Raw genomic sequence first — 26,651 nt, forward strand, 5'->3', positions numbered from 1 at the left:
TAGAAAGAATATTCCTTAACATAAATTACAGCTAGAACTTTTTTGATCCACCTCCTAGAGGAATGGAAATAAAAACAAAAACAAACAAATGGGACCTAATGAAACTTAAAAACTTTTGCAAAGCTAAGGAAACTACAAACAAGATGAACGGACAACCCTCAGAATAGGAGAAAATATTTGCAAATGAATCAACGGACAAAGGATTAATCTCCAAAATATATAAACAGCTCATGCAGCTCAATATTAAAAAAACAAACAACCCAATCCAAAAATGGGCAGAAGACCTAAATAGACATTTCTCCAAAGAAGACATACAGTTGGCCAAGAAGCACATAAAAAGCTGCTCAACATCACTAAATAATAAAGAAATGCAAATCAGAACTACAATGAGGTATCACTTCACACCAGTTACAATGGGCATCATCAGAAAATCTACAAACAACAAATGCTGGAGAGGGTGTGGAGAAAAGGGAACACTCTTGCACTGTTGGTGGGAATGTAAATTGATACAGCAGCATGGAGAACAGTGTGGAGGTTCCTTAAAAAACTAAAAATAGAATTACCGTATGACCCAGCAATCCCACTACTGGGCATATACCCAGAGAAAACTATAATTCAAAAAGACATATGCACCCCAATGTTCACTGCACTACTTACAATAGCCAGGACATGGAAGCAACCTAAATGCCCATCAACAGACAAATGGATAAAGAAGATGTGGTACATATATATATAATGGAATATTACTCAGCCATAAAAAGGAACGAAACTGAGTCATTGTAGAGACGTGGATGCATCTAGAGACTGTCCTACAGAGTGAAGTAAGGCAGAAAGAGAAAAACAAATATCGTATATTAATGCATATATGTGGAACCTAGAAAAATGGTACAGATGAACCGGTTTGCAGGGCAGAAATAGAGACACAGATGTAGAGAATATTACTCAGCCATAAAAAGGAATGAAATTGGGTCATTTGTAGAGATGTGGATGGACCTAGAGACTGTCATACAGAGTGAAGTAGTCAGAAAGATAGAAACAAATATAGTCTATTAACGCATATATGTGGAATCTAGAAAAATGGTACAGATGAACCGGTTTGCAAGGCAGAAATAGAGATACAGATGTAAAGAACAAACATATAGACACCAAGAGGGGAGAGTGGCGAGGGGCAGGGGGGGACGAAGTGGGAGATTGGGATTGACATGTATACACTAATTTGTATAAAATAGATAACTAATAAGAACCTGCTGTTTAAAAATAAAATAAAATTAAATTAAAAAAAAAAAAAAAACACACACCTGCAATCTTTGTCTCTGTAGCAGCCCACGAGGCGTGAAAAGCCCAGGGCTGAAGCCGGCCCTGCCTCTCTCTGGAGGCACAGAGCAAGCCCAGCAGGCCAGGGAGCAGGGAGGCCCACTGCGCTCCCTTTATGAAGCACCCACTGTGTGCACGGCACCCTACCCTGCAGCCAGGTACACTACAACAGACCCTTGATCCTTCTGCCAGGACCCAGAAAAGGGATGTACGTCAAAATTAGTCACATGGGGAAATGCCCTACATGCCACAAAAGAGGTACAGGTGAAGCTACGCAGGAATTCAGATGACAGCAATTACTTAAATGACTGAAAGGCAATTACCTTCACAATTAATTATGCCTATTGTTATTACTATAGAGGAGGTTATTTCTATTTCAAAGATCCATTTTAGTTATAAAATGTAGAAAGACATTGTAGGTTTCCCCCCAGAGAGAAACAGAAAAAAGGCAGAATTATTATTTCTACAATTAGAACATAATATGCCAACAGTTAACTATGGTGACCTAATTTGTTCTAATTTATTTTAATAATTCAATATGAATTTTTCCACAATTATCTTTGTTCCTTATTTAAAAACAAAAGTGCTGTGTTGAGTTCTGAAAAACTGAGATCTGGCTTTGTGTGACCATGGCGGTGACAACGACGGTGCAGCCTGTCAGCAGTAAATGCCAAGGCCCGGCGGCAACACCGAAGACCCCAAGGATCTGCTGGGTGTTGAGTTCCTATTGCTAGCATTTAGTTAATGTCTTCCTCCAAGTCCACTGACGCACCCATGTCTCAAATGTAAATTTCTGGAGCCCCAACCAGACTCTAGGCGCAGTCAGCTGTCATGGTGTGATCTGGAAGCTTCTTGGAAATACATCGTCACAGGCCGCTCCACGCCCACCGAGTTAGAATCTGCATTTTAACCAGATCCCAGATGATTTCATGCATATTAAAGTTTGAGATGCCCTGACTCAGAAAAACATAATCATCACAATGATCTGAAAAACAAAGGTGAGCAAAATGAAACAGTCCTAATCTTATGAGCGAAGGAACTGGCTATAGGAAGGTAGCACAGAGGCGGCTACCAAAGCTGGAGGCTGGCATTTTCTGAGGCTGCTCGTTTGCTTTCTGACAGCAGGCGAGGCTCTGGGCATCCTGCTTTCTCATTTGTAAGATGAGAATTAAAAAAAAAAAAAAAAAAAGCTGCAAAAAATTACTATGACAATTTGGTGAGGTAATAGCTATTCAATCAACTTGTGCAAAGTACTGACTGACTGGAAGAAACTGAAGTCCCTGCGGGTAGCTCAGGTGTCTTTCTAAACACTGCCAAAAGGTAACCATGTGTACAGTTGGGCCTGGCGGCTTCAGGTCAGGGTACTGTCATGTGAGACAGAGAATGGCCCCGTCTTCCTTCTTCAGTGTTCAGGCCTGGAGGACAGATCACACAGCTGCCCCTGTGCAGCGAACTTTCCCCAGAACTTCCTGACTGTGCCCCGCCTCACAAGGAAGGGCGCGGTTCACTGTATTCTCGGGGTAAACACAGCTGCACTGTCGGCTGACCACACATGGGAACAGAAATATTAAAATACTAATAGATTTCCTACTATATTAAGAAAGCACAACATTTCTGGTAAGGTTTCTGAAATACTGTCAAAAGTGCAAATGTGTTAGCAAACTTGGCATTACTTGAATTCTCTGAATGTTTCCCTGTGTGCTTAACTTGTACACACAAAAACTCATAAATCTGTCAGACATCTTCACTCACTTGACAACTCACCAGTCTGCATTAAATAGTGTCACGTTAAAAGTTTTGGCATCGGGCTTCCCTGGTGGTGCAGTGGTTAAGAGTCCACCTTCCAATGCAGGGGACACGGGTTCGAGCCCTGGTCCGGGAATATCCCACATGCCGCGGAGCAACTAAGCCCGTGCGCCACAACTACTGAGCCCGCGTGCCTAGAGCCTGTGTTCCACAACAAGAGAAGCCACCGCAATGAGAAGCCCGCACACCGCAGCGAGAAGCCCACACACCGCAGCGCGAAGCCCACACACCGCAGCGCGAAGCCCACACACCGCAGCAAAGAGTAGCCCCCGCTCACCGCAACTAGAGAAAAGCCCGGGTGCAGCAACGAAGACCCAGTGCAGACAAAAATAAAAAAAAACTAACTAACTAAATAAATAAACAGCATTCACTAAAAAAAAAAAAAAAAAAATGTTTTGGCATCAAATTCGTACAGAGCCAAGGCACTGCAATACAATATCTGGCTTATTTATGAGCATTTAGAAAATGTATTATGGTAGAAGCTGCACAAATATTCAAAATTAAGACCTCCTCTGGTACAAATCCTTGTTTTCCTACCACCGAAACCCCCTGGGAACGTGCTGGATCTAAAGACACAAATTTGTTGAGACAGGGTCGCCTCAAACAAGAAAAGGCTTCAGAGGCAGCAGGCCAAGCACCAAAGCCATCCAGCCCACGAGTCAGCAGCTTCGATTCGCAGCTTGATCCCAGCACCCTGAGCCCTCGACCTCGGCACATGTCTACGGCGGGGAAACCACTGGATTCGGCGTGTCTCGAGCTGCCTGCTTTGCCGTTAGTCAATAATCCGACGGCACATCATCAATACAATGAAAATGCTGCCAGGCCCTAAGAGGCGAAGTCTCAGCTCTGAACCCAGAGCAAATAGCATCACTTCCTTCTTACTTGACTTTTAGTGGTTTAGTGTTTTCTTACGAACTAAGATGGCACCAAAGAACCTTTGGAAATGCTTGCATAGTATCACAGACTCACCTGACGGACGGCACAGAGAAAGTCGTACAGGGCTCAACATGAAACACTGTAACGTGTAACAGAGTCTAACTTCTATTTTTTTCCTAAAAAAAAAGCTGCAGTCCTCCCTCGTTTACAGTTGGCATATATTATTAAATTTGACTGCCTAGAATTTTTGATGTGAGTATGGGGCTATTAGTTTTTAGTTTCTAACTTTTAAATTTTTATGTTATATAAAAGAGCAGAGAAGTCTCAGATAAGTTCTCTGACTGATCTAGGCCACCTGCACCGGCAGCGGGGCTGGGGTCAGACCTGTCTCTGCTCTCCGGTTCAATGGTCTTGTCTAGACATAACTGAGAAGCATTAAAGCCGAAAATAAGAAACGTTTCAAAACAACTTAAACTTGCCAAAAGGAATCTAGTTCTAGTTGCACTATAATTTTTGCCTTCAATCCTTATTCATATCTCCTGGGAGGATGACAGGAGAAGATTTATTACAAGGCTGTATGTCTCCTTGGAAATACATCTTAAGCAATTTTAGCCTTGGGCTAACTCTCACAAATGAAGGCAACAAGCTAAATCTTATAATGACTCAACACACAACAGTTCTAAAATGAAAGCACTAGCACTGTGCTAAAAATAACACTTACTATGGAAATGGGCCTGGTTTTTTTGTGAGACGTACTGTATAAGAAGTATAAGCCATTTCCTACGATATTAAGGGGTTTTTAACTAGGAAAAACTGGAAAAAGAAAACACCCACAATGTTATAATACTGATTTGAGTACTACTGTGTGACCCCTGAAAAATTACTTAACCTTTCTGAGCTTCAGGTTCTACAAAGTGTGGCTAACTGTGTACCTACTTCATACACTGCTGGACAGATTAAATCAGAAAAAACATATGAAATAATAAATGTTAATTTCTATTCGTTATTGCCTGGTAAGTATTTTGTGAGAAAGATAACTAGAACAACAAACATTTCAGTGTAGTGGCTAATGGACAAAATTATGCCAAAAAATTTAGGTTCTCTTGAAAGTCAATTGACTGTATCTCCGGTGATTAGTAATGCAGCTGGGGATTACAAAATTACCAGAAAAAAAAGAATAAACTTGAAGACAAGAAGCATTATGAAGATTAAAAGGCTAACACCTGAGGAAGAAAGGAATAGTTCAACTCTATACTTTTATGCATCTAACAAAATATTCTCAAAATAGAGCAAAAAGCAATGAAATTATTTATAGGGCACTGAAATTACTCTGTATGACACCATAATGATGGATACATGTCATTATACATTTGCCCAAACCCACAGAACGTACGGTACCACAAGTGAACCCCCATGTAAACTGTGGACATGTCAATGGAGGTTCATCAGCTGTTACAGATGCAGCCACCGGTGAGGATGCTGATGATAGGGGAGGCTATGCATGAGTCGGGGCAGGGGGTTTATAGGAAATCTCTACACCTTCCCCTCAATTTTGCTGCCAACCTAAAACTGCTTTAAATAAATAAAGCCTTAATAATTTTTAAAAAGAGTCAAAACTAAGGGGAAAAAATGATACATCCAGCATCCTAGTGGAAGCCTTACATCTCTCAATTTTTGCTAGGTCATAAAAATTAGTCATATATCAAAGATTTAAACAACACGATTAAAAGGCTAACTTAACAGAAGGGTTTGAAACCCCAAGCCCAACAACTAGAAAATATACAATGTACGCAAGCACAAACAGAACATTTCCAAAAAACTGATGACACACTAGGCCATAAAATAAATATCAACAAAATGCAAAATCAATACCAGTCGGACTAATTAATTAGATATCAATAACAAAAAGATAAACAACTCCTCTACAAAGGTTTAAAAATTGTAAACCACACTTCAAAAAAACTCATTAGTCAAAGAGGAAATTACAATGGAAATTAGCAACATTGGAAACATTTTGTATTAAAATCATGGCATGCAGCTAAAGCACTGCATCACACAGTTTAAAATTTATAGCATTAAAATGTAAATGCACATGTTAGAGAAAACTGAAACTCAATTAGCTAAGCGTCCACCTTAAGAAACTGGGGGAAAAAACGAAGAAGGGAGAGAATAACCATACAGACAGAAACTAATGAACTAAAACAAACAAAACAGGGAGGATAAACAAAGTTTGCATTAGTTCTTTGTAAATACTACTGATACTTATCTTCTGCCAAGATTAATAGAGAAAAAAATGAGAGAAGAATATTAGAGATGAAAAGGACAGAAGCACGGATGTGGCAGGACGCGAAGCATGAAAGAATGCTATAAATAACTTCATGCCAACAAACTTGAAAACTTGGGTTAAATGGATAAATTTCTCGAAAATTACAAGTTAGCAAAGCTTACTTAAGAAGAAAAGAAGGCCAAAGACTCCTGTGACTATTAAGGAAATCAGTCATTTAAAAAATCTTCCCACAGAGAAAATGATAGACCCTGAATGGTTTCATGGCTGAATTCTGACAAAGTTTCAAGAAACCGATTATTACAATTTCATAAAAGTGCTTGTATGGAAAAGAAGGAGCTCTCAGCAACTCATTTTATGAAAAGGGATATACTTAATACCAGCACCAGCGAGAGTGAGAGGACCAAGAAAATCGCGAGCGCATCTCTCTCACAGACACAGATACAAGAAACCCTCCACACGCAAAATACTAGCAAACTGGAGCCAGCACCGTATTAAAAACATAACATTAAGTTAGGACCAAAGTCATTGAACCCTGGAACGCAAAGGTTGCTTAACATTAATATCAACATTCACGACATTACCTGATAAACGGAAAAGAACCACCCAATTACCTCAAAAGATGCAGAAAAGGTCTGATAAAATGCAGTAACTGTTAATGATTAAAAAGAAAAAAAAAAAAACCTTAGTAAACTGGGAATAGGAAGGAATTACCTTTTCCTGTTGTCTCCACTAAACCTACGACAACACACAGCTTGCTTTATGGTAAAACATTAGAAACATTTCCTTTAAAAATCAGGATAAAGGCAAATGATGCCCATATTACAACTCCTAGTCCACGTCACTCCTGTACTGGAGGGTCCCGTGACTCGAGGGGGACAAAATAAAGACATAAAAGACCTAGGAATGGGAAAGGAAAAATACAGCTTCTTATTTGCAGCAAGAGTAACTGTTTGGTTAAAAAACTTTAAAAATTCCATAGACAAGTTATTAGAATTAATAAGAAAGTTTTGCAAAGTTGCTAAAAATAAGATATATCCAATAAAGGATCAATTGCACATTTAAACACCAGCAACAAACAAGTAGAAACATAATTTTTTAAACTATACATTTATAAAGCTATCAAAAAGGTAGGGCATCCAGGACTAAATCTAATAAAAGTTAAGCAAGACTCTTTGGAAGGAAGTCTGAAAACACTTTAAAAGGCTTCTTAAAAGACCTAAGGAAGGGTGGGGGGGTGTCACAGCCGTGGCGTGGAACACTCAGTCTTCAAATATCAGTTCTCCCTAAACTGACCCACAGATTTAATAAAGTCACCCCAAGCAAACTCTTGCCGTAGCTTTTTTTCAAGAAAATGGGTAAGCTGACTCTAAAATGTGTAGGAAAAAAGACAAAGGCCCAAGAGTTGACAAGGAATTTCTGAAAAACAAATAAAAAAAGATGTGCCCTATCAGATGTCAAGACTTACTACAAAGCTGTAGTGACGCAGGCACGGCACTGGTATCGGGTCGGACAGAACAACGGGATAAGAGGGGCCCCAGAGCAGATGAGTGCACACAGGTGGGCGCTGGGCGCTGGGCCCCCCCCGCCCAGGTCACCGGACAAAGAGCACACGGCGCTCAGACAACTGGTCACCCGCCGGGAAGAAGGGGAACTGCGTTTCCACTTCACACCAAACACAAAGAGGAGCTCCTGCTTGATGGAAGACCTAAAGATAAGGGAAAGACACTCAAACTTTCAGGAAAAAACAGAAGGATCTCTTTATGACTTCTATGGAAACAAAGGTTTTTAAAAATAGGATATTTAAAGCATTAACTAGGACGAAAAGATTGCTGGATTCAACAAAATTAAAATGAAGTTAAACCCATCAAAAGATACCATAAAGAAAGTGAGAAGACAAGCTGTAAACTGAGAGCAGACATATAGCTGACAAAGGATTATTATTCCAACATGTCAAGAAATCTGAGAAATCAACAGAGAAAGGCAAACGTCACACAGGAAAATGAGAAGAGAAACAGGCGCGCGAGAGCAAACAAAGATGAACAAGGAAAACATAAAAAGATGTTCAAGCGAGACGTACTCGGGGAGCCCTGCTGGTGGTTAGGGTCCTCAGAGCATTCCAGTTCACAACCACAAAACTGGCAAAATTAAAACCTCTGACAGCATCAAACATCGATGAGGATGAGGTGCGAGGGGAACCACTGCCGAAAAGGGTCAGTAAGTATGAACGTTCTGGACGGCAGCCCGGAGAGGGAAGTGCGTCGGAGGAAGACAAACTCCGCGCGATCTCATTTACGTGTGGAATCTTAAGGAAAAAACAAAAAACCTGAACAGACTGGTGGCTGCCAGAGGTGGCGGGTAAAATGTACCAACGTCCAGTTATAAGGTGGAAAAGTCTGGGGATGTCACGTACAGCATGGTGACCACAGTTAATAATGCTATATTGTGTGTCTGGAAGCTGCTAAAAGAGTAGATCTTAAAAGTTCTCTTCACAAGAAAAAAACCGTAACTATTTGAGGTGCTGGATGTTAACTAAAATTATTGTGATCGTTTCACAATATGTACACATACCAAATTAAGTTATATACCTGAAACTAACACAATATGTCAAACATATCTCAATTAAAAAAAAAAACATGGCATTACCTCATGAACTTGAAGACGCACACACCTTACAAACCCAGCAATTCCAACACGCACATGAATATGAGGAGAAAAGTAAACAAAATGTTCACAGCAGATACAGATGAACTAGGAAAAACCTGGAGGAAGCCATTTCAATGACAGAAGAATTGAGTACCTAAATTACAGAATATCATGCTGAACTGAAAGCAAATATACTGCATCTACGTGCAACACTGATGAATCTTAGGCATACCAGGATTATACAAAGAATCACAGAAGGTTAGAAACCATATAATACCATATTTTTTTAAAACTCAAATACAAAACTAAACACCATGTTGCTGAGGAATAAATAACTTATGTGTAAAGACTATTTTTCATCAAAAAACTAACAGGAATTCAAGACTGTCCTTACCTCCAGAGAGGAGCATTTGGTAGCACTTTACTTTTTAAGTTGGGTGCTGGTTTCCTAGATGTGCATTCTACAACATGATTTTGCAACACTAAGCATTAAATAAGAACATACTATTTTCAGAGGCATCTCCTCTCCAAGCATTTATGAGAAGAATCTACTGAGCTGAAATCAGCCGTATCTGACTCCCATCCACTGTTCCCAGTAATACTGTTTTCTGGAATGACACAGCAGACCTATTTTCTTCCTCTACATGGTATCCTTCAAATATCAGGACAGACTGCAGCTTCTTTTTCTGGTCTAAAACCATCTTCTTACAACATTCCTAAGAGGAAGGGGTTCCCAACTCTACATGATGTGGCAGCCTCTTCTCAGGGTGCTTTCTAGATCACCGATGTCACTGTCATCCCACAAGGAACAAGAGTCCCCGTAACTGAAATGCCCTGGGCTTGGCAGCCCCGCTCCATGTGGTGCGCTGAGGGCAGAGGCGTGTTGGCGAGAAGGGGGGACAAGGCTGGAGGAGAGGGGGTTGGAAACCGAGGACCGAGGACAAAGGGGATGGACGAGGTAGACCCTGCGAAGGGAGACAGGGCGTGTGCTCCTGGGATCCAGGAAGAAATATACGTGTGGTCTTCATCCCTGGTTCCTGGCACGGGGCTTCTAAAACCCTTGGAACTTCCTGAGGGGAGGAGGGAGAGAAGCGACTCTGTTACTCATCACGCCCCTTTCAACCGCACAGGAGTTTATGCTGCGTGACGACCAGGCTGCGGCCGTGACACAAGCCGCTCCATCTTGAGCAGTACTCAATCTCTGGCTAGCACAATTCTAAGAACTGGCCTCAAGAGAATGGGATTAACGCTGTTTCTCAGGATAGTGTGTAGCTCCCCGGTCAGCAGTCTCGGGGGCAGACTGCGTGACTAAGACAGCACCCGAGGAGAGGCCACGAGCAGTCGCCAAGGCTGCGCACGGCAGGGTCAGCGACAGCTCTGACGTCAACGACCGGCTGAGGTCACTTCCCGTTTCCCTTTAAAAACCTTCCTGGTTGAGCAGAATCTTCAGAATGGGTTCTGGGGCACGAGTCCGCCTTCTCCCCAGGTCGCCGGCCTCTTGAACAAAGCAGACTTTCTGCTCCTACCAGCACTTGTCTCTTAAGCCCTGGCTTTCTGAGTGGTGAGCAGCCAAACCTGAGCTTGGTAACAACGGGAGCTGAAAGGTGGAAGCCGCCCAAGTGTCCATCAACGGATGAATGGCTGAACGAAACGCGGTCCATCCACACAAAGAAAATCACTCAGCCTTAGAAAGGAAAGAAATTCTGACACAGGCTACACCTGGATGAACCTTAAAAACATTATGCTAAATGAAATGAACCAGCCACAGAAGGATAAATACTGTATAATTCCACTTACACGAGGTCCCTAGAATGGTGAAATTCACGGAAACGAGCAGAGTGCTGGCTAACGGGCTGCGGGAGGGGAAATGAGGCGCTCGTGTCTAATGGGGACAGAGCGCCAGGTGTGCAGGATGGACAGCGTTCTGGGGTGGCGGTGGTGAGGGAAGCAGAGCAACGACAACGCACTTAACACCCCTCAACAGTCACTGAAACGCGGTTAAGCTGGCACGTTGTACGTAATATGTATTTCACCACGACTAAAAAAGGAGCTGCGTATGAAAATGTTCAAGGGAGGACAAAGCCTGTGCTTCCAGAAGTGTGGAACCGCTGGAAGCAACTGGAAGGGTGAGGCTGAAGGCCAGAACCAACGAGCACGGAGAAGAAAGACAACACCCCCGTTCCTCAGCTCCCACAGGTCCTGCGACGCAGCCTAAGGTCGACCGAGGTTTGGGAGGAACTCCCCGAGACCGCTGATTCACATCAAGTTCATCACATCTAAAAACCTGGATGTTTCCATGGGAGCTGCTACCAAGTCCGTATTTCTGCTATACTTGTGCTACTGATTTTAAGATTGATTTACAACGAATTCTGCTTCAGCTCTGATGCTGTAGCTTGTCAAGAACTTGTCAAGTTCGGTTTGAAACACGCAAATGAGCACCTCTGGTGTTTGTTTCCTGACAGCTGTATGGCACCTGCAGATCTGAGAGGCATACTTCTAATTCTGCGACCACAAGGAAGCCACTGGCTCTGGGATGCTCAGGTTCAGATAAAGTACTTCTAGGTGTTAATAAGTCACCAATACATTCTCGCTAGGCAGACAGCTCTCTGGAATAGACCATGTGACGGGGAAAAATTCCTTCCCTGATGTGCAGCAGGACAGGAAATGAAGCAGAAAGATGCACCCTGCTGTTCCTCTTTAACATTATTTCTTTACAGAGTTAGACTGGAGGGAATTAGCTCCTGCCCTTAGGCTAGAACTGCCCTTAAAGTGAAAGCATCCAGCCGGTTGGTGTTTCATCAGCGACAAGAAGAGGTGAGTCAGTCCTCTGCGAGGCTCGAGGTGCCTGTGCCTCTGGCGCCCTCTCCAGACTCCGTGGGTCCCAAAGCTGTTCCTGCTTTGGAGGCTGTGCCTGCAATCCCTTCAGCCCGCGGACGCGCCTTCGGAGCCGAAATGGGAATTAATCCACAGCAGCTTGCTGCTCGCTTCCCATCTCATCTCGTTTGAAGTGGCGTTTTGGACTTAATATTCTTCTCTTGAAATGATCTTGTTCAAAAATGGTTCTTCTGACTGAAGAATTCAGTAGTAAAACAGGAATTGTCTTTTTTGGGGGACAGTACACCACCCTCCAAGCAGTGGTTCTAGCCCTTCCTGGCTTTTCTCACTGCTCTGGAAACAGACAACAATATTTTTAAACGGACCTCAGTATCGTGGTGCATTTCGGCCCAGCACTTAGGTCCGACGCCGACAGGGTCTTGCCACCGTTCCGCAGGCGCCCCGCTCCGTGCATCCTCGGGAACCGGAGCCCCCAGACAGCTCCTCTCACGGGCCGCTTCTAACCTCCCCACAGGCTGCCCGCCACCTCCCCACCACTCGGCCCCACACGCCTGCGTGTCCACTTGACTCTGGGTTTCAGGCCGGCACCGCGAGCGGCCGCGTGGGCAGCCACGCTGTGCAGCGGACATCCAAGGCGAGACGAGACCCGTCCTCCTTCCTCAGACGCGGCCCCCCTCCCGGACCCCCTGCTCTCGGACCCTCCCCGCCATCTGACCAGCCGCAGGCCCTCCCCGCCAAGCCTCCGACGGCTGCTCCTCTCCCGGCCCCACTGCCAGCTCCTTGGCTCTGGCCCTCGTCACCGCTGACCGCAGCAAAGGACGGACGAGCCCTCGGGTCCAAAGGCGGACTCCGGGGAGGCTGCCGGCTGGAGGCTAATGAGAAGCTGGGGCAGAGTCACAGGAGGGACTCGGCCCCGAGGGGAAGCCGGGGACACAGGAGGATCCCCCTCGCCACCAGGCGGCGAGCGGAGGGACGCCCGGGGTGTGGGCAAGGCGGGTGCAGAGACGGACGGGGTGCAGGTTCTGAACGCGAGGACATTCCCGCGTTCACCCGTCCGTCCCCCTACCCGCCCTCGCTGACCCTGCCACACGCGCCGTCCTGCCTGTCTCGGGATCTCTGAGCCCCGGGGACTGTCCCTCGACTGGAGTCGCCTTGCCCTCAGCCCTGCTCTGCTCCCCGAGACAGCAGGCCAGTAGCGCAGGGACGCTGTCGCACTTACTCCCGGCTGCTTCTCAGGCGCTGAGAACGGAGCCCATCTCCTGACGGAAGGACTCACCTATGGCCTCAGTGTGTCCTCAGTAAACATCCTGCAACGAGACGGATGAGGGCTGCCGCGAGCGCACCGGCAAGTTGCCACCCGACGTACTTTTTCACGACCCAGTTCCTCCAGGAGCTCCTGGCGAAGGCCGTCCCGAGGCCCCAGCAGAGGGCCGGCTCCCCGCAAGCCTGCGCCCTGTGCCTGAGCACGTCCGTGCCCTCGAGGATGGGCCCGGGGCGCTTACAGGAGCAGAGCTGCGTCAGGCCATCCTCCTCCTTCCCAGAGCCCGAAGTGTGGAGCCGGGTGGACGAGGCCATTGCCTGGTGGGCTGTGCGCTTCTGCGTCGCTGGCTACGTTGACATAATCCCCAGAGCAACTCCGCACGTTGATGGGCAGGTAGCTGACTGGATCACAAATACTTCAATTCTGTCCTCTTAACCACAGAAACAGATCATGATGGAGACTAACTCAGATCAGTTCTCCAGGAACTCGTCCATTATTCTACAGTTGATAGTTAAAGTCAGGTCCAAAAAACAGAAATCGCCAATTTACATTACGCATCCAGAGATACAACCAGAAAGTGAGTCACAAATAAAGGTGGGTTTTGGCCCTTCTTTTTCTCATCCCATTCAGTCCTTCCTTTAATTTCTTCTAGTGCTTTTTTTGTGTTAGGCACAATTCTAAATGCTGAAGATTAAAAGATGAATATAATTGTACACAGGCACTCAGGGAGGTACAGTTTAAGGAGGAAAAACACTACCTAATGTAACAGTATATCACCAAAATTCTGAGAGAAGAATACATTTTCCATGGGACACGCAGACAGTAAACATACAATGTTGACAGTTAGATTAGAGCCAACGTACCGTAAAGTATCGCTCACTTAATCCTACTTTACAGAACTTAAAAACCTTTAACATTACAAGGCACTAGTTAAACCTAAACCTCAAAATTAAGGAATTTTCAGACTTGGCATCATGTAGATGCTACCTAAACACATCGGGGAAATATGGCATCACAGCTTACCAAATAACACACACATTCAGACCGAGAGAACATTCAGAAGCATAAAGGGCAGAGGAAAGACCAAAGGCTTTTTTGAGGTGAGACAGGCTTTGAGGCTTGTTTCCCCTTCTGGAAACAGGACACAGCGCCTTCCTCAGGGGGCGGCTCTGAGGACTAGACGGGACGTTACTGGGCATATAATAAAGGGCAGCTACTTGCTGCCCACACGACTGTAGCTACAGCTGAAGGAAGGGAATCAGGAAACGGTAGAAGGATTCTGGTTCGGAGAAGGTTCTGAAAAAGCAGTAAGAGTTCCGTGCTACCCCGCAGGTCACAAAAGCCACCCCCGCGCCCCAGAGGACGGTACAGAAAGTCAACGCTCCCTACCTGCCCCGTCTGATAATGTCGGGCAAACTGGTGAACCACTCGGTAATCATTTGCAAAGTACTCCATCAGAATAGAAGGGACCTCGGCAAAGTCAGTGGGGCACCTGGTCCCTAAAATGGGGGAGAAAGAAAGAAGCTGGCATGAACCACATCAACACGTTCATCCTACTACAAACTCTTTTAAAATTTAGTTGTACTTCTGATGAACTATGATAATCTTTAATTCATTAAGTCAATATTTTACTTCTATAAAATTATTGCACATATTTACAGAAAAGTTTGTAATAATGTCTTATTTTCCCACGTATCAGAAGTAAAACAAAATATTTGCACAGCTGGATAGAACACCTCGTAAAGCAACGGCTCACACCCTCTACAAACAAAACTGTCTTCAGCTATGCTGGGCTATACCTGAAACACAAATTACAACATTCTTACTTAATTAACACAGCAACTGAATTTAATTCATGAATTCCATCACCAAGTGCCCGTATCCTTCCTTTGTTTCAAAAGTACTTTATCTATTGATTGCTTCTGGTAACAAGGTCAATCCTCAATACAGAAAAGCAACATCTCAAACTCAAAATTATTTAAAGAACAAATCCTGTAAGCATGTCTTGGTGACACTTTGTGATTCTGTCCGGCCCATCTACCGCAGTCTTTTCAAATACCTCCTCCTCCCCCAAAATACTGTGTGTAAAGTTAGTTCGTAAATACCGAAGACCAACACTTGCCCAGGTGGTCTAAGGCTGACTGACCCTGTCTGATCGCAAGCTTAAGACTCAGAGAGGATAAGGAGGAGGGAAGCCTGGGGCGTCACCCGACACCGCAACCCATCAGCAGCCGGACCACAGCTTTACGCAGGCGAAAGCAGAGGAGAAATACAAAGTATCTGGTCACACCTTTTCAACGTGCCTTGAGATTTTCTAACTGGTTTTGGATAAAAAGAGGCAACGGTTCATTCACTTATTTACTTGCTAAGTCTGTGCTCCTGGCTAAGGAGATACGCTTATTCATACACACGGCCACAGACTGAAATTCCACATAATATACGACAAAATGTAAAATGGTACAAACTGAAAAGACAGGCAACTGAGACATTCCTTGGTGAGAACTGTTGTCAAGGATGGAAAAATACGTAACGAAGATCGGGTAGCATCACAGTTGGAAGGACAAGATGACGCCATCTGCGATAAATGACCACAGATTTTCTAAATGAAAAGCTTTTTCCAATTTAAAATGAAATGTACATGTTTAAAGTCCCCTCTTCTTGGCTCACCAGTGACATGCTGATAACGAGTCCGTCCCAGCATCGAATGCATGGCGTGTCCCATTTCATGGAAAAGATTTTCCATCATCCCAGGAGTTAATAACGTTGGCAAATTCTTTGAGGAATGGGGAAGATTCAGCATAAGAACAACAACTGGAAGCTGATAGCCCCCGTCTTCCCTTAATCGGCCTCCACGGATGGTAAAATGGCAATCCTTTAAGAAAACACGACAGGTGAAGAGAGGCTGAAGTAATCTGAAGGGTAACATAAAGTTGTATCAAAATGTGTGGGTACACATCTTACGTTAATTCCATTCTTCTATTTATTTAGTTACAGACACTTTTATCCCAATACTTTTCCTAACATATTCATTTTTTTAAACACCAAAAATACACCGAGCTTGTGCTGATGAACTCACTCCTTCACTCCAAACGTGTGTGTTGAGTGGCCGGAGACAGAGTCACCACTGAGCTTAGCCCTACGCCCTCAAGGTGCTCACGGCAGGCAGGCAGGGACAGCCGTGGACCGCGGGGGGCGCCGATGTTAACGGAGCCCCTTCTGCGCCAGGCAATGAACCAGGAGACACTTCCCACACCACCGTCTCCATCACTTGGAGGCGATGAGCTCTCAGCTGTCACAAGGCAAGGAACCTGGAGTTTCTTTCTCAGTTCGTATACACTTCATCCCCTCCTCTTCACAATGCGTCTAAGAGGCAAGTATTTCATTTTTCAGATGAGAAAACAAACTGAGTCTTGGAAGTACTAAGTCACGTGTCCAAGGGCACACAGCTAGGGCTGCGGCATCTCAAACCTGAACCACCCAGGCTGGCAACTAGGAGGTGGGGCTCAGATCACTAACCCGGATTCTCCGGCCTTTCAAGCAGAGAGAAGGAACAGAGGACGCAGAGGTCAACGACCCAGACTCCGGCCCCACCGCCCAGATCTACCAGCCAAATCACCTCGGACACTGGTTCACCTCCACCAGACTCACCTCCACCCTGTCAAATGCCAGAGCAGCTGCCCACATTCATAAGCTCATGTCTGCTAAAATTGCTTCGGAAGCTGTGAAATCACTATTTAAATATAAGGTACCATTATTCCTGTTGTAACTTAATAACCCGAATTCTTGACAATTCCAATCAAACTGCCCAAAATTGCTTGAGGCTGATCGACCAGGAAACCTGGTGTGCAGCTCGAGGAACTGAGCCTCACTTTTCTGCATGAGGAGTGAACTGGTGGTTGATAGGGTCTCCACAGGGACACATCTCGTGCCATTTGGAACTAGGTCCATGTTCAAGTATGGAAACTGGCTGAGAGCTGGGGCTCTCGTCAGAAGGTCTGGGTTCAAATCCTAGTGCTTCTAACTGTGTGACTCTGGGCAAGCAGGAACCTTACCTCTCTGACCTCTGCTTCCTCATGATGCCAGTGTCCAGCTCAAAAGGCCAACGTGAACTTTCAAAGGTGTGACATGAAAAAGGACTGAGAGCACCGGTGGGCACACAGAAGGGCTGGTAAAGTGTCAGCTATCATTATTACTGTCGTTACCATGACCCAGATAAAAACGACAGGTATAGATTTATGTAATTACCTTCATAACGTTTATTAGCTTTAAATTCTACCCTAACTTCAAATTTATATATTTAGCCACCATCAGTAATGCCTTTTTTTTTTTCTAAAGATTTTTTTGGATGTGGACCATTTTCAAAGTCTTTACGGAATTTGTTAACAATACTGCTTCTGTTTTCTGTTTTGGTTTTTTGGCCACAAGGCATGTGGGATCTTAGCTCCCCGAACAGGGATTGAACCCGCACCCCCTGCACTGGAAGGCGAAGTCTTAACCACTGGACCGCCAGGGAAGCCCCCAGCGATGCCTTTTAAACATCAGGAACTACAAAAGTGAGGTATAAAGTTCACATCAATACGAATTAACTGCTGACGACTTCAGAGAGACCCTTTTGTAAACAAAGCATCACCTGGTGAGGTTTGTCTGCTCGCTGAAAAAAGTCACAGTAAATGTACCCCAACAGTCCTTCAGATTCATGAACCACGGCCTAGGGGGAAAAAAAATGAATTTAGTGGGGAATGAGGCCTTTAGAAACCCTAACAGAAGAAACACATTCCTAGCACCAGAACCTGTTCACAAAACACCCGGAGCCACAAATATAGACGTTTCATTACTTCCTACGTCCCATGTGACCTCGAGGTGGCTTCCACTTGGCCCTCAACATCTTCTCCTGCATCTCCAGGACAACTATGATGGGGGAATTCTGTCGGAAGAGGACAACCTCCTCCGCAAGCCCTGCGTCCTGACTGGCAGTCCCCGGCGACGCGGCTCTGCCACTGGGCCCACACCACCCGCAAGAGGTGGGGAGGGGTGCTGGCGGGACCATTTTAGCAGCAAAATTATAGCTCCTCCAATCTTAGGATGTAAGGATACGCAAGCACACCAACTACAACCCAGGGATACAGGAACAATACGCAGTGTCTGCCTTCAGCTGAAGAGCAGTAAGTAATACCACCACTGACATCCTTCTCCCAAATCAGGCTTCCAAGAGGCCCAGCTCGCAGGAGAGCTGGTCTCCATCTTTGCACAACCTGGGGCCTCTGCCATAAAGAACGGCAACCTTATGCTTTAGGGCTTCCTGCAAGCTTATGTTCCTTACTCCAGCAAGCGTCCACCGAGCATCCACCTGGTGTCAGGGACTGCTCACGGCATCTGCGGAACGGCCACGAGCAAAGCCGCCAGGGGCGCCCTCCTGAGCTGGGGAAGCTCATGCCCACATCGTGCCCTTTCACTCTTCACGGTGTGTCTGCACACCACCCACCGCTGTCATCTTGCGAAGCGCACAGAAGGAAGTGCAGTGCCACCCACGCTCCCCGCTGATCTCCCGACTCCGCCACCACCTGCTCTACGATCACGAAGCGCGGCCAAGAGGCCACAAGACAGTTCACGCTTCTCGTGAACCGCGCGCTAAGCACGTGAGCAAAGAGTAAAACAAGAGACCACCACCACCTTAGGGCCCATAAAGCCTCAAAATCATCAGGAAAAAACGATAGTCGCAGCTCACATGAAGCGGGCCCTGACAGAAGGGTGGATCCCAGGCTCGGACTGACCGTCCAAGGAGTCTCACCAAGAACACAGGCCGCGGGCTAGCATCTGGCGCGAACGTGAGCCCCACAGGCGGGCGGGAAGGGGTGGGAGGTGCCTAAGGGAGCTGGAATTAACAGATGCGACACCTGGCACAGGGGGGACGTGAAGGGCAAGGACAACCGTTCGTTGAACCAGGGTTTGTCAACATAAAAGACTCAACCTTCTATCAACTCCCTTAAAAACAAATTTTTTTTTCAGAGAAATAACTCTGCTGTTAAATGTTTACATTAATTTCAGGCAACAACTGATGTTTAGAGAAAAGTGTTTCTTTTATAGCATCCTAAATCAGAAGTGGCGATTTGGATCTTTCATCAAGCAAAGACAAGCGCCATCGGGGCAAAGCTACCTTGAGATGAAACTGCTGTTAACTCAGTACCAAACCTGGGAGACAAGGAAAATGGCTTCTTCACTCCACCCGGGACGCTTACCAGTTTCCGAACATCTTCACACCACACCTCTCCCTTTGCAGGCTGCTCCACGTACAGCGAAATCCCAAACAGCCTGTTAAACAAGATATTCAGGCCTTCCATGCACGCTCCCAGGGAGAAAAACGGGCAGTATAAACTGGGCTCGCTGTTGTACCTAGAGACGAAAAGAAGCTCAATCACAGTTCCGTTTGCTTCAGTCTCTTGAGGTCAATTCAGCTAACTTTTCATTGACAATTTACGAGCCAAGAAAGGATTGAAAACCTACGGTAGGTTTCTATCTTCTGAGGGACTTTCACACTCAAGTCTTCTTCAGAAGAACAGCAGTCTGATTATAACGGTAGTAAGAGTAATACCAGTTGGAACTAGAGTGGTAAAACTCACTCTATGAAATGTGTTATATTCTAAAAAAAAGTCACAGGTCACGTCCAGTAAAATATTTGTTAATGGAAAAAGCTCCGAAGCCCTGTCATATAAACAATCAGATCTTAATTTATCTTTTTGTTATATATCTAAAATGAAGGATAATATTCTCAGAATATTAATCATTCTTCACCCCAAAACAACTTTTTTATGTTTTTTATTCCAACATAAACCAAAATACACCCAGAATGCGTGATGCGAATGTTTCTGAATCATTACGTCAGGCCAAACCTTATAACCATAGCCAGAAAGAAGAGCTCTAGAATGATAGTAGGTACTGAATCTATTTCTACTTCCTGGGATTAACCAAATATGTACAAACTTACGCTTCTTACCAACTGGGGGACCGGGTTCAGTGAGTGAGTATAAACTGCGCCACAAGTGAGATTTCCGTACAGCATCCACCAACTTACAACTTAATTTCTGATCACTTTTTCATAAAAGCAGACTCAGTGGAGTAGGAGACTCGAGTGGTCCAGCGCCCTCACTCACTGATTCGTTCACTCACGCAGCCGTCGACTGGCCCGCTGGACGCCGGGGATGGAAGGGGGCAGAGACGGAAGGGCCCAGAGCAGCGGGCACCCAGTAGGCTCAGGGGCCGGTGTTGAGGGAGAGAGGGCAGGGCATGCACAGTGGGGCGGCGAGGGCCAGGGCTTCCTTGTGCAGTGGAGATGGGAGGGGAGCCCAGGAGAGGCCACGGTGCAACCAAACTATGAAGGCACGAGGCAGCAGAGCCACTGCAGCAACCAGGCGGTTAAACGAGAGCTCAGGACGCAGGTAGATGGGAAAGAGAGGGAGAGACGCTGACACCGTGCGTGGGGTCCAGGCAACCAAGAGCCTGGCCCGTGAGCCTGAGGAGGGGGGACTGTGCCCTCAGGCATGGGGTCTCCCAACATTCTGATGGTGCATCCTTGTCAATAAAATAACTGGAGTATTCAACCTTAATATGGGTATGTTTATAAATTACAGGCATGGGCTACTGATCTATTACATTTCAAAACAAGACATTTTTATAAGTTGAGATAAAGAAAAATAAATCTAAAGAGGACTAGTGGATTATCCTAAAGAGGATAATCTAATATCTTATGGGGTTGCTTGCGGTCTGGGAGACATGGGACATCACTTCTGCAGACACCAGAAGAGTGACCTGGTGCCTGGAACCTGCCAGGCTGACGGTGAGGAGAGTGGATGCAGCACAGAGAGGGTGGGGGGTCACCCAACGAGGGTCTGAACAGGGGCAACAGCAGGGGCTCTAAGGCCAGGAGCCAGAGCTAAGTTTCTTTTTCTTTTAGATTAAAAAGTTTCAGGACTGGGAGTGACTGGATTTGGAGGCTGAGGGAGAAAGAACAGCCTAGACTAACATGGAGGTCTCTGGCTTGAGCAACCGCGTGGGTAGGAACCATTTAATCAGAGCAATGAACACACGCGCACACACACGCGCGCGCACACACACACAAATGAAGAGGGGAGGGTGGGTGTGTTTGTAGGAGAAGAAAAGAGATTCAGTTTTGAAGACACTGACTCTGAGGTCCTGGGAGAAGTCAGCACGGAGGCTGTTATGGCCGAGGAGAGTGTGAGCTGGAAAAGGAGAAGGGGAGGGCTGACAGGAGGGTCAAGGGCAGGTCCCTGGACTTCCAGGCGAAGGGGTGGAAAGGAAGACAAGGAAGAAGAGTCAGAGATGGCAGACTGTCCTACAGAGTGAAGTAAGTCGGAAAGAGAAAAACAAGTATCGTATATTAACGCATATATGTGGAACCTAGAAAAATGGTACAGATGAACTGGTTTGCAGGGCAGAAATAGACGCAGATGTAGAGAACAAACGTATGGACACCACGGGGGGAAGGGGGGGTGTGGGATGATCTGGGAGATGGGGATGGACATGTATATATGAACATGTATAAAGGAGGCAACTAATGAGAACCTGCTGTATAAAAAGTAAATAAATAAAATTAAATTTAAAAAAAAGTTAGAGATGGCAGAGAATTGAAAGAAAGGGATATCACAGAACTGGGGAAGGGGGATGTGTTGTAAAACACGAAATAACTGCCACTTCTGGTCTCCGGTCCAGCATATAAGGACCCTGGAGGGCACCACTGTCCTCACGACAAGTAAAAAGCTGAACAAACTGAAATCAGCAACTCTGCTTAGACCCAGCAGAGAAGTGAGGTCACAGAGCAAATCGCTGTGCCCCAAAACTGGAGAGGCAGGCAGGCAGATCCAGAGAGCCACAATTCACAGGAGGCTCCAGGGGAGACTAGTAACGAGGTAGGAAAACAAACGACAATCGACAAATTGTCTGAGAGTTAAAAATTCCAGGGAGGCCCAGTTTAAGAGGGAATCCCTACACTGTTATGAGTTTTCCCTCCAGGAGCCCCACCAGGTTCTCCCAGTGACGATGGAGAACAATTCCCCCATCTTCCAGCAGAGGAAGGAAAACGTAGCCATTATGAACTGCACCAGCACGTCCTGCTCTTCTTAATAAGGCCTGCCCTCCAGAGAGACTCTCTCACCGGAGAGAATATCCACCTTGCACCCCCCAGCCTTCCCATCCCATCAAAGCGGAGGGGACTGGAAAGCACTCGTGAAAGTCGCAGCTGAGACGCAGGGCCCCTAACAGACTGAGACGTAACCACAGGCCTGCAGATCACATCTCCTCCATCCACACATCAGCACCACATCAGCAGGGCTCCCGTAAAACAACAGGGGACACAACCCAGGCCTGCAGGCCCCAGACCTTAGTTAAGCAGAAGTCTCCCAAGAAACCCAAACGGATAGGGGAGACAAAGAGAGCACACTAAAGGAGAGTTTACCTCCAGCCCCAGGGTTAATGGAAAAAGCAAGCAGAGCCCGGAACCTGGCCAGAAAAACATCTAACCTCACACCAAAGTCCTAATTATCTCAGTTCCTTTCACCCAGTATACCATGTCCAACCTTCAACAAAAAATTTCAAGTCATGCTAAAAGACAAAAAACACAGTTTGAAGAGAAAGAACAAGCACCAGAATCAGATTCAGATATATCAAAGATGTTAGAATTAGCAGATTGAGAATTTAAAACAACTGTGATTAGTATCCCAAGCACTCTGAAGAAACAAGTAGAAAACATGCAAGAATACATGGGTAAGGTAAGCAGAGAGATGGAAACTCTAAAAACGAATCAAAAGGAAATGCTAGAAATTAAAGCACTGCAAAAGAAATAAAGAACGCCCTTGATAAGTCACCAGTGGACTGGATACAGCTGAGGAAAGGATCAGTGAGCTTGAAGAAACGTCAACAGAAACTTCAAAACTGGTATGCAAAGACAAAAAAGAAAAACAGAGACAGAAGAGGATACCCAAAGAACTGTAGGACAATCACAAAAGGTGCAATGCGTACATGATGGGAAAACCAGAGGAAGAAAGAGAGAAAGGAATTGAAGGAATATGTGAGGTAATAATGACTGAGAACTTTCCACACTGAAGACAAAACACCAAACCACAAATCCAGGAAGGTGAGAACACCAAGTAGGAAAAAACAAAACACAACACTTAGGCAGATCATGTTTAAGCTGCAAAAAATCAAAGACAAAGAGAAAATCTTCAAAGAAGCCAGAGGGAAAAAAGTCACCTCACCTAAAAAGGAACGATAAGAATTATGTCAGACTTCTCTCCAGAAACCACGCAAGAGGAGTATGGAGTGAAATGCTTAAAGTTCTGAAACAAAAACCCACAAACCTCGAATTCTGTGCCCAACAAAATTATCCTTCAAAAGTGGAGAAATAAAGGCTTTCTTGGACGAACAAAAATTGAGGAAATTTCTCACTAGTAGACCAGACTTATAAGAAATGTTAAAAGAAGTTCTTCAGGAAGAAGAAAAATAATGTAAGTCAGAAACCTGGATCCACGTAAGTAAAGGAAGAGGGTTAGAAGAAATAAATGAAGATATTAAAAAACTTTCTATTTCTTCTGTTTAATGTTTGTTCAAAATAGTAATAGCAATGATGTATTAGGTGATTATAGCTTACGGATAAGTGACATGACGACAGCAATGTTAGGATGGACTGGAAAGAAGACCGAGGTGCCCGCACTAACCAACAGGCAGGAAGTACCACTGGGAAGGAGACTCACACTACTTGTAAATGGACACTGTAAACTTTAGGGCAACCACTTCCAACAGGGAAAAGAGGAGAAAAGCTGGACTCATGTAACATACTCAATTCAAACCATAAAAGGCAGAAAAAGAGTGGAAGACAAAAAAAGAAAGAAAAAAGAAGATACAGGCAACAGACAGAAAACAGTAACAAACATGGTAGGTTTTAACCCAATAATATCACTAATCACTTTCAACATCAATAGTCTAAACGTAACAAGTAAAATGCAGAGAATATGAGAATGGATTAAAAAACAAGACCCACTGTAGGTTGGCTGTAAGAAACTCACTTTACAGAAAAGAAACATAGTAAAGCCACAACGACACAGCCTATGCACAACCTCAAATGTGTACTCACTTGCCTCATATGCCCACGACACCTACGTAGGATAATCAGGCGAAGCTCAAGGAGACGATTCAGCTCGGAGAAAATAATTTAAGTACAGGATATAGGCTTGTATAATACTCCACATACAACTTCAACTCTGTATACACTAAATGAAACTATCATGAATGATGAAAAGCAAATGGTATTCATTTGAAATGACTGAGAACAAATGCATTAAAAAGTACTATAAACTCCCTCTTTTAAAAAAAACTCTCAAATAACATCTCCTGGCTCACCAGTGCCACCATGTAGACATAACCACTTCTTGTGTGTCGTCATTTATTCTGTGTAAGAAGGCTTACGTGTGTGTGCATGTATACACATCTACATGTACAGAAATACACAGATATATATACAAAGACACACATATAGAGTCATACAATTCCTATCCTGCAATTTCCTTTTAACACACATTTTTAACAAAAATATGTTTTCCTGTATGTTTAACAAAAATGTACTTTTAAATACCGTCCACTTCGGCACATAAAGCTCTGGTCCACACAACAAGCACCTGCCATAACTTCTCCAAAGCGTCCACTCCCTGGTGTGGGTGGCCGGTGAGAGTCTGCACCTTGTAAGGGAGCGTGTCCCATCCCTGACATTGTCTGAACCGGCCCACACACGGTGATACGAGGAGCTGGACTTCTGACCGTGTTTGCAGCAATTTTAACTTCTCTACAGAAGATGCACCCAGCGCCGTGCCGTCAGCTGCTGTTTGTTAGTTCACCTCGGCTACAAACAGCCTACAGACAGCCTGCCAGACAGGTACAGACCTCTCTGCGGAGCCATCCAGAAATGACGGTGCCGCATAGAGGATGAGATTTTTAGATTTTTAAACGGGTGCTGCCAAGTCATCCTGCCCACCCCCGCAAGCTGTGATAATGTGTATCCCTGCCCTCCACGCATGAAGGCGTGGGCGTGGACCCTCGCGCTCCAGGGCTCCCTGCCTCTCTTCCTTTGGCTCTGTGGGCCGCATCTTCCTTTTCTCTCTGGCAAGGTTTGTAGCAATTTTAACTTCTCTACAGAAGATGCACCCAGAGCCGTGCCGTCAGCTGCTGTTTGTTAGTTCACCTCGGCTACAAACAGCCTACAGACAGCCTGCCAGACAGGTACAGACCTCTCTGCGGAGCCATCCAGAAATGACGGTGCCGCATAGAGGATGAGATTTTTAGATTTTTAAACGGGTGCTGCCAAGTCATCCTGCCCACCCCCGCAAGCTGTGATAATGTGTATCCCTGCCCTCCACGCATGAAGGCGTGGGCGTGGACCCTCGCGCTCCAGGGCTCCCTGCCTCTCTTCCTTTGGCTCTGTGGGCCGAATCTTCCTTTTCTCTCTGGCAATTTGGTTTTGCTCCTCCACCACTTTTAAAATACTTAACTATTTATTTACTGGTGTATCACTTTTAGATAACATCTACTGATCCTGGTACAACATGACGCCACATGCTACTTCACCCTCCTGAATTTTTCTGTTACACAGAGACAGAGATGCAGCTATACTGACAACCCTGTTAGTTTACCAGGTGTCGGGAGGCGAGTAGAGCTAAAGGCCTCTGTTTTGCCACCCGTTCCTGGGTATCCCCCAAGAATGCACTCAGTGCAGGAGCAGCCACTCGGTAGCTGGGAAGACGAGGAGAGCAACTCAGAAATGCTGAAGATGGGCCTGGCATGGTGAACGGACACGGTCTAGAAGGCAAAGATTCATTACTTTGGCAAGAGAGGGCTCCTTATGGCAAGTGTGTCCATATTGCCTAAATTTAATCTACAAAATGACAGCTTACCCGCCGTCATTTGGGTGATGCTGCGGACGACGAGTGCTCTCGAGGACCCCGGGCCCAGCCCTTTATACCTCTCACCTAACAGCAGAAACAGCCCTGCAAGCCCACACTATTACCCCCATGTCACCAGTTCGAAAACAGGTTTACACAAAGACAAGTCATCTCCCCGGGGTTACGACAGGACTGGGCAGGAGGGCTGAGGCTTCTTTCTAACTGGACGACAGCAGTCCGGGAGTAAATGACACCCAGAAGAGACCTGCGGGCCTGCTTTCTTTGGGCCCGGCCACTGAGGTCCCTCCCACAAGTGTGTTACCCGTGGAAGTACTAAAGGAAGCGCTACACCTGGATGTCCGTCCTCAGTCACGTTTCCCAGCAGTCGGGAGTCAGAACCCTGAGTTCACTGCTAAAGCTGCACCCCGCGAACAAAACAGTGCTGCCAGTTTAGAGAAGAAACCAGAAGGGAAAACGAGCGGTGGTGAGGACGTGGGGAGCAGGGGCTGAGGGCCCGTACTGAAGGAGGAACTTCAGGGAACAGGAAGTAAGTACCATCGGGAACCGCAGAGGTCGGGGTGTTGAGGGCTAAAGCAAGCGACCGAACTGTACGCGTGGCAGGTGGCTGGTAACTCGGAGAGACCATCTGACCGACTGTCAGCGCCACAGGTCAGGCGACAGAGACCAGAGA

The 26,651-nt window shown here is 45.6% G+C and overlaps 1 protein-coding gene across 1 annotated transcript in view; it reads right to left on the reverse strand.

Moving 5' to 3' along the window:
* Positions 1–26,651, reverse strand: part of MIPEP (mitochondrial intermediate peptidase) — a 140,282-nt gene that overhangs the window by 72,932 nt on the left and 40,699 nt on the right. The window contains exons 11-14 of the mRNA XM_024125872.3: positions 19,259–19,412; positions 17,653–17,730; positions 15,690–15,894; positions 14,412–14,521 (exon numbers count right to left, since the gene is read on the reverse strand). Of these exons, the coding sequence (XP_023981640.1) occupies positions 14,412–14,521; positions 15,690–15,894; positions 17,653–17,730; positions 19,259–19,412 (547 nt within the window). The remainder of the gene's footprint in view (positions 1–14,411; positions 14,522–15,689; positions 15,895–17,652; positions 17,731–19,258; positions 19,413–26,651) is intronic.

Source organism: Physeter macrocephalus, chromosome 13 (assembly GCF_002837175.3).
Source record: "Physeter macrocephalus isolate SW-GA chromosome 13, ASM283717v5, whole genome shotgun sequence".
Taxonomy (NCBI): domain Eukaryota; kingdom Metazoa; phylum Chordata; class Mammalia; order Artiodactyla; family Physeteridae; genus Physeter; species Physeter macrocephalus.